We start from the raw sequence: 12,146 nt of genomic DNA on the forward strand, positions 1-12,146 counted from the left end.
ATTTTGTTTAGAGTCAGGGTCTCACTGAGTTGCTGAGCACCTCACTTTTGCTAGGCTGGCTTTGAACTCGTGATCCTCCTGCCTCAGCCTCTGGAGCCACTGAGATTGCAGGCGTGCACCACCGCGCCCGGCGTGCCTCATTCTTTCTTTCTTTTTCTTTTCTTTTTTTTAGACAAATATGGTTTTTTTAGACAAATGTGTTTTTTTAAATACCTTTATTTTGTTTATTTATTTTTATATGGTTCTGAGGATCAATCCAGGTGAGCCACAACCCTAGCCCCTCATTCATTCTTTTTAAAAAATATTTTCAGTTATAGATGGGCACAATACCTCTACTTTATTTATTTATTTTTATGTGGTGCTGAGGATCAAACCCAGTGTTTCACACTTGCTAGACAAGGGCTCTACCACTGAGCCCCAACCCCAGCCCCTCCAGTTTAATTTTAAAGGAAATCACACTAATAAGTATATCCTTAAATAGCATATTTATTAAACAATTAAACAGGATTTCATTTAGGAGGTATGATATAGTTCTATGTTTTTGATATGTCAATGTTTTCCCTTTTGGGGGAATGCTGGGGATTAAACCTTGGATTGCTGTATGGCTGAGCTACATCCCCAGCCCTTTTTATTTTTTTTTTTTATTTTTTTTTTTTTTAATATTTATTTATTTATTTATTTTAGTTCTCGGCGGACACAACATCTTTGTTGGTATGTGGTGCTGAGGATCGAACCCGGGCCGCACACATGCCAGGCGAGCGCGCTACCGCTTGAGCCACATCCCCAGCCCCCCTTTTTATTTTTTATTTTGAAATAGTGTCTTGCCAAGTTGTTGAGGCTGACCTAGAACTTGGGATCCTCCTGCCTTAACCTCCAAAGGACCTGGGGTTAGGCATTTGCCTCCGATCCCACTGATATGTTGATTTCTTGATTTAAAAATCCCACTAAAAAGCCAGGCCTGTAATCCCAGCATCTCTGGTGGCTGAGGCAGGAGGATTGCAAATTTGAGGTCAGCCTGGGATATTTTTTTTTTATTTTTTATTATTATTATTATTTTTTAGTTTTCGGTGGACACCACATCTTTGTTTGTATGTGGTGCTGGGCATGGAACCCGGGCCACACACATGCCAGGCGAGCCACATCCCCAGCCCAGCCTGGGATATTTAGCAAGACCTTGAACCAAAATAAAAAAAAGCATTGGAGATGTAGCTGAGTGATAAGAATGCTTGCCTAGCATATGTGAGGTTCTGGATTCGATTGCTAAGCACCTCCCCCCACCAAAAAAAAAAAAAAAGTAAATTCCAAAGAAGGGCTAAGTCATGTATACTTAAACAAAATTGAAATTGGCAGAAAATACAGGATGTGTGGCTTCCATGTCTAATAAAAAGGTAATATTTAATGTGGGAACAAAAAACATTACACAGGGAATCAAGAGACTCAGATTTTTTCATTTTCTTTCTTTCTTTTTTTTTTTTTTGTGTGTGTGATGCTGGGGGTTGAACCCAGGGCCTTGTATATGCAAGGTAAGCACACCACCAACTGAGCTATATCCCCAGCCCAGGAGACAGATTCTAATCTTAGACAACTCCAGGGCTGGTATTGTAGCTCAGTGATATAATGCTTGCCTAGCATGTGGGAGGCACTGGGTTGCATTCTCAGCTCCACACTTAAACAAATAAAGGTCCATTGACAACTTAAAAAAAAAAAAACAGAACACACACACATATATATTTTTAAAAAGGGGGGGCTGGGGTTGTGGCTCAGCGGTAGAGTGCTTGCCTAGCACATGTGAGGCCCAGGGTTCTATCCTTAGCACCACATAAATAAATAAAATAAAGGTATTGTGTCCAACTACAACTTAAAAAAAAAAAAAAGAACTCAGGACAGATTATTTAATTTCAGCAATCATCACGTACATCTTTTGGAAAAGATAAAATTGGACACAACATTAAATGATTTTCAAGGCCCATCCAGATCTATGATTCTGAGTTTCTGTAGAGCAGAAGGAAAAGTGTATAAACTGAGACCATATTATCATTCATCAACTCTGTCCCCCTTACATAGAATATGTCCTATGTGATCTACAACTGGCCCACTACCTCCTCTTGGCTTTACTTTTGCCGAATAACAGGAAACAGTGAAGAAAGAAATAGATGGCTTTTCTTTTTTCTATTGTAACAGGGATTGAACCCAGGGGCACTTAACCACTGAGCCACATCCCCAGACCTTTTTTATATTTTATTTTGAAACAGGGTCTTGCTAAATTGCTCAGGGCCTCATGAAGTTGCTGGGGCTGGCTTTGAACTTGTGATCCTCCTGCCTCAGGCTCCTGAGCCACTGAGATTACAGGCATGTGCCACCATGCCTGGCTGGTTTTTCTTTTTCTTTTCTTTTCTTCTTCCTCTTTTTTTTTTTTTTTAATATTTCTTTTAGTTTTAGATGGACACTGTCCTTTATTTTATTTATTTTTATGTGGTGCTGAAGATTGAACCCAGTGCCTTACTCATGCTAGGCAAGCACTCTGCCACTAAGCTATAACCCCAGCCTCTGGTTTTTCATTTTTTAAGATCGTTTTTTCTAATTATACAAATTAATTTCTAATTATATGAATTAATCCAAAAAACTTGGAAAGGCAAAATACACACAAATAATCTCACCAGTTTTCCTATTTTAAAAATATATTAAATATATATATATATGTGATGTATGTATATCTATAACATAATCTTCAGTCTGCTTTTTCTCATACTTTTTTTCTCATAGTTCTTTATAGTCAGTTGGAATGCCGACATTGATGAGCATCCCAATAAGCAATCAGAAACTCAGCAAACAGTGTTACATAGGTTTTAAAACAAATAGTTATATTAGGCCCCATTTTATTCTTTTTTCTTTATCTGCTCCAGAATGGATTGGTTTCACTGCAACCAATGTTTCCGAAAAGATGGGGCCCATTTCTTTGTTACCAGCTGTGGCCATATTTTCTGTAAAAAGTGTGTGACTCTGGGTAAGTAACTTTACTGTTTTCAGATTCAGGCAAAAATATTCACAACAGGAACAATATGGAGAGCAAAGTGGGGAAACATTTATTTCCCAAGGAAAGAACAGTCAGATTAGGTTAGCCTCTGGAGAGGATTTTTCTCTATGTTAATCCCATGAGCTTTGTAAATTATCTGCTAATGTAACAAACTGGTTTGCTATATGGTAACAGCAACTCCTGTTGGAGTAGTTTGTCTCTGTGAAGCATAATCCATGTGATTTCTCCTGACATAGAATTTATCTTAATTGATAACCAGCACCATTACTAAAATTTCACTATACAAGGAAAGATTAGAAATTTAATTTTTGTTCCTTTCAGATTGGTGAATAAAAGGAGAACTTCAAAGCAAGACCTAGGAATATTAGCAAAGTGACAACAGAATAGGAGTAACTAGGGCATTTCAGGCCGTACTCACTGTGTGCCTGCTGTTGGTAGATAGGATAAAAGAGTAACTTAAAATTAAATCATTGGTACTCTGGTGCTCTTACCAGTACTTTGGTATTCCTTTTGGGGTTAGAATTGTCTCTGCTGTCTCACACACAAAAAAAATTAGGAATTAAAAAAAAAAAGAGGAGATGAGTAGAGGTACTCTGTGAAAGTCTTATTTACTCTTAGGCATATTAGTTTGGAAATACTGATTTAGAGAACAGAGCTTAGGTTGAGGCCCTTTTATAGTATTATGGTATTCTAAATTGAGAACCCCTTTGGTTTTTTACTAGCCTACTTGACTGTTACCATGTACTTTAGGAAAATCTTCCCTCATGCCAATGAGACCAAACATTTTTCTCTTTTTCTCCCAGAAAAATGTGCTGTTTGTGGAACTCCTTGCAAACATCTGGCTCTTTCTGATAATGTAAGTTTTTTTTCTTTTGCCACAAACCATTGTTACCGCTGTTGACCGGTGACGAGTCCTTGCTTCCCCAATGTTGAAGAATAACACCAGAGAAGCACGCCGAGGCAAGGTCAGAGTGGAAAATTAGAAGTTTATTAAAGGACAGCAGAAAGACTTCTCCTGGAGGAAGAAGGGGACCCAAGAGGTGGAATCTGTTGAAGGGCGAATGTGTTCCCCTTTTTATAGTTTTTGGTGATGGAGTGTAGGTGGGAAGGGTTGGGACACAGGTGAGCCAAAGAAGTAATCTGGGCATTTCGGAGTCAAGTTTGCTGTTCATTAACATTTCTTTGGGATGGGCTATCTCCAAATCTGTTGGGGGCTGTATCCTGGGCTTCATTAACATTTCTTTGGGATGGGCTGTCTTCAAATCTGTTGGGGGCAGTTTCCTGGGCTTCATTAAAGCTGAGTTGCTCAGCTTTTCCGGAAATTCATTCTCAACATGGCCTCCGTTTTAGATTTCACTCGATATTAGACCCGATTTACCTAACTACACTGACTACCTAATTTTAAATCTGGCTTCAACATCATACCCTAATCCTGACCTGTAGGAAGTATGTATAAATTACAATGATTAGGGGAAAAAAAGAAAAGAAAGGAAAAAAAAAAAACTTACACAGAGCAATAGTAAAAATATAAAAGAAATATTTTATTTCATTCCATTGTGGATATTATCATTGTGTGTTTTATTTTCTTCATAGCTAAAACCTCAGGAGAAGATGTTCTTCAAAAGCCCTGTGGAGACAGCTTTGCAGTATTTTAGTCATATCTCTCAGGTATGAAAAATTAAAGTTAATAAAATACGATTTTCCAGGCAAATTCTAATTGCATCTTATTCTTTTATCAGAGGTTCTCTTTACACTGCATTTGAACACAATGGAGGAAATTGCTCTCTTTGTTGTCTTCCTTGATGATACAGATCTCAATCAGTTAACTTTTTAACTGACCCAGAATCTGTGAAAGGCTATAAAAATCACTATATAATTAAATCTTGCTTTGTTTTTCCTAGTTCTACTAAGTAGGTCCTAAGACTAAAAGATATCCTAGGGAGTTTTATCATCTTTCTCTGCAGATAGATGCATCTTCTAAAAATTGCTTTAAATATATAGGCTTGGCCTGGCATGGTGGAGCACACCTGTAATCCCAGTGACTCGGGTAGCTGAGGCAGGAGGATTGTGAGTTCAAAGCCAGCCTCAGCAAGTTATCAAGACCCTAAGCAACTCTGTGAGACCCTGTCTCTAAATACAAAAAAGGGCTAGGGATGTAGCTCAGTGGTTAGCAATCCTAATACCAAAAAAAAAAAAAAAAGGGGAGGCTTGGTCATATAAACAATGGACTTGGTTTTATTTCTCAACCTTTTGCTTATATACCTAAGTTTATGAAGGTATGCCTTGTTCTTGATTTTAATTTTTCAATAACCTTTCTAATAATATTTAACTTTTCACTTGGAGTTTATAACTAGTTGCCTGCATTTTAGAAATTTTTTCTCCTTTCCTAATACCCCATCGTTGGAAAACCTTTGACTTTGTTAGTAGCAATAGGAATGTAGAAGAAGGTAAGGAGAAGGCAGAACAATCATTTGACAGAAATTGCCATTTTTATTTACTTATTCATTCATTTATTTATTTTTTATTTATTTATAGTGGTAGATGGACAGAATGTCTTTTATTTTTATGTGGTGCTGAGGAGTGAACCCAGTGCCTCATACATGCTTAGGCAAGCGCTCTGCCACTGAGCTACAGCCATGTTATAAAACACTTTGGCTTTTCCTTTCTATTCTAGTTATCCACTGAGATTATTTTGTAATCTTGTGGTATTCCTATCTTGGCATATTTCTTGAGACTCACTGTTTCTTCTCTGCACTCTTTTTTTTTTTTCTTCTTTGTTGTGGTTCTGAGGATGGAATCCAGAGCATTGTATGGGCCAGGCAAGTGCCTTACCATTGAGCTACATAATCTACAGCCCCTTCTTATGAGAATACCTCTCTTCTAAACATGAAGGTGATCCTTGGTTATTTTCTTACTGAATGTAGTAGACATCATTTTTCTTTAGTATCCCTCTGGAGATAGAATGAGGAGAATTAAAACTTTGTGTCTTGTCTTTAGTTGCTTAGGTAAGCCATCATATTTGATACTATGTTTAACATTATGAGGAGATAAAATGCAGCTGAGACTCAAGGATAAATGTAAAATAGGTCACATGAACAAGAGAAAGAGCAGACCTTTGGTTAATAACTAAACTCAGGGTTAGTTAATGATCAGTAGAGAAATCGTATGTAGTCTGAATCTTAACCTGTCTAATCAGAGAACCAATCACACATGGTCAAATAATCAAGATAAAATAAATAGAAAGGGTCAGTTAATCATCACTTCAGTGAAGGACCAGTTTGGTGAAGTCAGCAAAGTCTAAAAATGTTTTTCCTAATCTGGGAAGTTGAATAACTGATCCCATGTTATACCTAGATTGCTTCATTTAGATATCTGCTCAAAACTTGTTTTTCAGTTAGACCTTTACAGACTCCAATATCTTAAAGTAGCCCAATGTTCTTTCTCTTTTTAAGATTTTTTTTGGTACAGAGGTGCTGTACAACTTAGCCATATCCCCAGACCTTTTAATTTTTTTCTTTTGAGACAGAATCTTACTAAGTCACTGAGAGTCTCACAAAGTTGCTGAGGCTGGCTTCAAATTTGTGATCCCCCTACCTCAACCTCCTGAATCTCACAGATTACAGGTGTGTACCACCATACCCAGCTAGCCTCAACATTTCCTATTCCTTAACCTGCTTTATTTCTCATCATAGCTCTTATCTCTGTAATTATATTATGTATCTGTGTATTGTCTGAAGTCTACACTGGAATATAAGCTCCATGAAGACAGATTTGGTTGGTTTTGTTTATTGTTTTTATTGACTAGTTCCTGATGTATAGTGTACACTCAAAATACTGTTGTTAAATGAATGAATAGAAGTATCTCTGAATATGCATTTGTATTCCCAGTCTCTGTAATGACTTAACAAGAGCCTTTTTCTTCCATAGTCTGCACGATAGTTAATCAAGCTGCCTGTTTTGCATTCTTTACTTACTTCTAGATAAGTTTTTGAAGGTATTTGAGAGCTGTGTATGTATCTGTTAGCTTTCTTCTATTCCTAGATCATAGACTGCCTCTTTACCCATAAGTAATCATCTTTCAAATTCATGACAGTAATTGTTTATTATTTGGCAAAAGCTTTCCATGATTTCTGTGGGCAGAAATTGTATTTTGTCCTTTGTACTTACATCCCACTTTGCCTTTAACTGCAAAATACTTAATTCTGAAAGAGTGATTTATTTTATTTGTTCATGTGTCTGATTTACTCACTGAACTGTACATTTTTCAAAGGCAGACATTTTTGTAACACCCAATGTCTAATTAGGTATTTGACATAAATTAGATTCTTAAGAAATGTTTGCAAATTAATGAACGTTCTCACTTTAAGGATGGTTAGGAGGGAAATTATTTAAGGTAAAGTCAGAAAGAGGTACCTGTAGACCAAAGAAAGGAGTTTAGTTCTTCTAAATGCAGTAGGATACCATTGAAGGGTTTTATATAAAGAGATGATTATCTGATATATAATTTTTTTTTTAATATTTATTTTTTAGTTTTCAGTGGACACAACATCTTTGTATGTGGTGCTGAGGATCGAACCCGGGCCACACGCATGCCAGGCGAGCGCGCTACCGCTTGAGCCACATCCCCAGCCCCCTCTGATATATAATTTTAAAAGAGAATCTGGCTGCTGAGTGGAGAATGGACTATAAAGAGGTTAAGAATAGAAGCAAGAAGATTAGTTAGAAGGCCAAGGGGAAATCTAGCAAAACTGCTTAGCTAAAGTGACAACAGAAATGGAGAGGGGTAGTTAATTCTGAGATATTTTTCCTAGCAAGAACTACTAGAAATTGCTGGTTTTTTTTTTTTTTTTTTTTGTACCAAGAATTGAACTTGGGGGCATTCGACCACTGAGCCACATCCCCAGCCCTATTTTTGTATTTTATTTAGAGACAGGGTCTCAAGTTGCTTAGTGCCTTGCCATTGCTGAGGCTGGCTTTGAACTCAGTGATCCTCCTGTCTCAGCCTCCTAAACCGCTGGGATTACAGGTGTACACCACCATGCCTGGCTTAGAAATTGCTGTTGATTTGGATGTGGGCAATGAGAAAAAGAAAGGAAACCAAGGAATATATCTTGGGGTTTTGTATTGAATAGCTGAGTGGAATGACTATACCATTTACCAAACAGAAAAGATTACTTTGAGGGGAAAAGATAATCTTGTACATAATAGGTTTTAGATAGATGCTTGTTAGCAATTCAGGTGGAGAAGTCAGGAAAGCAGATTCCAGAACTCAGGGCATAAGAACTAGACTGAGATATAATGTGGAACTTGTCAGGATATAGATAGTATTTAAAGATTGCTGGGCCCAATGGCACATGCCTGTAATCTCAGCAATTTGGGAGGCTGAGGTAGAAGGATCACAAGTTGGAGGACAGCCTTAGCAATTTAGCTAGGCTCTAAGCAACTTAGTGAAGAAAAAATAAAAAAGGGCTGGGGATGTAGCTTAGTGGTAAAGCACCCCTGGGTTCAATACCCAGTACCCAAAAGGAAAAAAATATATATTCGAAAGGTTGGGCTGGGGATATAACTCACTTATAAAGCTTGTGTAAGGAAGGCCCAGGGTTCAATCCCCAGGACCAAAAAAATTAATAATTAATTAATTAAAGCCTTGGGAATAGATGAGATAATTTAGAAGAACAGGAGTTTCTTTAATATCTAACAACTAGGTAGAGAAGGAGACGTTAGCAAGAAGATAAAAACAAAAAGAAAGTGGTATCCCAGAAGTCAAGCCAAGGAAGGATGATTTTTTTTAAAAATATTTTTTTAGTTGTAGGTAGACACAATACCTTTTTATTTTTTATTTATGTGGTACTGAGGATCGAACCCAGGGCCTCACACATTCGAGATACGTGCACCACCACTGAGCCATAGACCCAGCCCCAAGGAAGGATGATTTTTTTAAGAAAGCAGAAATAATTAGTTGGGTCAAATACTATTGAGATCAAGAAAGATGAGGGGGCTGGGGTTGTGGCTCAGCAGTAGAGTACTCCCCTAGCATGTGCAAGGCCCTGGATTTGATCCTCAGCACCACATAAAAATAAACAAAATAAAGGCAGAAAAAAAAAAAAAGAAAGATGAGGATAAAGCAAGGTTGACTGGTTTTGGCAATGTGAAGATAATCGTTGGTGTTCCATCACAAGAGCACTAAACAAAGTCTTGAGAAGGAACATTACTTTGTAGTGCATTGATGGGTATTTGTCTACATTTAGTCTCTTTCTTTATCTCCTAAATCTCTCCACAACCCTTTGCAGTTTGACTTTTGTCTGACTAAATCTCTTGCTAAGAGGACCAATAACATCATCATTATCAAATCTAGTGAATTATACTGTTTGTTCTTATATTTGATCCCCAGTAGCATTTGAAGTGTACTCTCTTCACCTTGAAATATTCTTTGCCACTATAATCAACATATCCTGTTTCCTTTTTGGGTTCTCTTTTCTCTGTTCATCTCTTATCTACATTTCTTCAAGAGTTCTATCCTAGTTATTTGCCTTAATTTTTTATCCCCTCCATGGATAATTTCATCCACTCCCATGGTTCAGTTATCATTAGCATGTGGATGACTTTCAATTATCTCCAGTACAGAAAGATCTTAGCCTATGACCTCAGAGGAACCTTCCCTGATCATTATATCTAAATTAGGTCTGCCCATTATTCTCTTATCAAAAAATTCTTTTTTTTTTTTTTTTTTTGGTGGGGGGTACCGGGAATTGAACTTAGGGGCACTTGACCACTGAGCCCCAGCCCCAGCCCTGTTTTGTAGTTTATTTATAGAAAGGGTCTTTGAGTTACTAGTGCTTTGCTGTTGCTGAGGCTGGCTTTGAACTTAGGAGCCTCCTGTCTCAGCCTCTTGAACCACTGGGATTACAGGCGTGCACCACCACATCCAGCTCAGAAAACTTTTTGTTGTCATAATAATACTTAAATAATTTTTTATTTTTATTGTTGTTAATTATGAGCTTTATAGACAGCAAGATCCATAGAGTCCAGGACCAATTTTGTTTTGTTCATTATTATTCATCTTCCACAATATTCCTAGGCAGCACTCAGTAAATCTTTGCTGAATAAATGAATTTTTTTTGGTGTGTGTATGTGTGTGTTGTGTGTTTGCATGCTTGCATGGGTGAGAAAGAGATACTGGGGATTGAACACAGAGCCACTGAGTTTGAATCACTGGATTAAACCACTGAGCCAAATCTCCAGGCTTTTTTAATTTTTATTTTGAGACAGGGTCTCTAAGTTGCTGAGGGTGTGCTACAATGTCCAAGTCCCCAGCCTTTTTAAAATTTTGTTTTGAGATAGGGTCTTGCTAAGTTGCTGAGGCTGTTCTTGAACTTGGAATCCTTCTGCCTCAGCCTTCTAAGTTGCTGGAGTTATAGGTATGCACCACTGCACCCAGCTGAATTGTGTTACTCTTGAACTTCAGAAGCATATATTTTTGCTGATTTGAGGTCTCCACTAACTCAACATTTCCCATATTGAACTTGTCATTCTTCCACCCTGTCTTACCAACCGCCCATACATACAGGAAAATAGGGTACTCTTTCTCTATCATGGTGAATGATAGTCACCATCTATATTAATAACCAAACGAAAAACCTGGGAGTCATTCTTGCTTTCCTTTTTTCTTCACATGTTCAGTTTTTTACTAAATCATGTTATTTCTCTCTCTAAAATATCTCAGGTCTATCTACTTCATGTCCAAATTCTAGTTCATGCTACCAAAATTTCCCATCTAGATGACTATAGTAGCTTCCTAACAGATCTTTTGGCCTCCATTCCTTCCCTTTTCCTATCATTTGTCAATACTGAAGCCAGAAGAATTGTTGTAAGTATGATAATTTTCTTTCTTCCTTCCTTTCTTTCTTGCAAGGCTGGGGATTAAACTCTGGGCCTTGCCTGTGCTAGGCAAGTGCTCTACCACTAAGCTATACCCCTAGCCCTATTTTCCTATTTAAAAGCATTCAATACAACCTTGCTTTGAAAATAAAGTTGAACCCTCTTAACAAGCCCTAGAAAGCCAGAGCTGCTTATCTTGTTAAGTCTCATGTTTTGATGCTTTGTTTCTTGCTTATCTCTTTGAGTATCCTGTCTTATCCTCAGCCTTTCACACCCAACTAAAACAAAGACAATCTACTCTATTTTATCGAGATGGGCTATCATTGTTGCTGGCCTGGAAATCCTGGGCTCAGGTGATCCTCCTGCTTCCATCTCCTGGTGCACGCCTAGTTTCTCAATTATTAATATATATATATATATATATATATATTATATATAGTTTATATATAATATATATATATATTAATAATTGAGATATATATATATATAGTTTTATCTGTTGCTTCTTGGCCTTTGTACATGTTGTTCCATCTGTCTAGAATGTTCTTATCCTCAAACATGTACATGGATAAATATACATAGTATGTAACACTCTGTTGTACTATAATTTTCACTTTTTCCATTGAGGGCATGGACATTATTATTATTTTGTTATTTATTTGGTACTGGGAGTTGAACCCAGGGGGCACTTAACTACTGAGCCCTTTTTTGTATTTTATTTAGAGACAGGGTCTCACTGATTAGCATAGGGCCTTGCCAAGTTGCTGAGGCTGGCTTTGAACTCTCCATCATCCTCCTGCCTTAGCCTCCAGAGTTGCTGGGATTACAGGCATGTGCCACTGCTCCCGCTATGGGCATTATTATTCTTATTCATCTTATATATCAACTCCTAATGGAGTGTGAGGAAACAGAGAAGGATTTTAATAAAGAGTTTTTGAAAGAATGAATAGAACAATCTTACCTATTGAGTTGTACTTTTAAATGTTTAAGAAATATGGTAAAGTGGTAATACTGGGAAAATTCATGGAGGTGGAATCTCAAGATCAAATCTGCCTTCTGGCTTGTAATTTCATTTCTTTGACCCAGTCATACTCCCTCACATGTATTGTAAAATAAGAATATTCATCCTTTTCTTTCTTTCTTTTTGGTGCTGGGGATTGAACACAGGGCCTCATGTAGGCCAGGCAAGCTCTATCATTGAATAAGGTGCTAGCCTCATCCTACTTCTGGTAAT

At 37.4% G+C, this 12,146-nt stretch overlaps 1 protein-coding gene across 1 annotated transcript in view; it reads left to right on the forward strand.

The window, feature by feature from the left end:
• Nucleotides 1–12,146, forward strand: part of Rnf212b (ring finger protein 212B) — a 145,435-nt gene that overhangs the window by 112,459 nt on the left and 20,830 nt on the right. Inside the window, exons 3-5 of the mRNA XM_077800278.1 lie at nt 2,904–3,004; nt 3,838–3,890; nt 4,628–4,702. Of these exons, the coding sequence (XP_077656404.1) occupies nt 2,905–3,004; nt 3,838–3,890; nt 4,628–4,702 (228 nt within the window). The 5' untranslated portion in view covers nt 2,904. The remainder of the gene's footprint in view (nt 1–2,903; nt 3,005–3,837; nt 3,891–4,627; nt 4,703–12,146) is intronic.

The sequence above is a fragment of the Urocitellus parryii genome, chromosome 6, assembly GCF_045843805.1.
Source record: "Urocitellus parryii isolate mUroPar1 chromosome 6, mUroPar1.hap1, whole genome shotgun sequence".
Taxonomy (NCBI): Eukaryota; Metazoa; Chordata; class Mammalia; order Rodentia; family Sciuridae; genus Urocitellus; species Urocitellus parryii.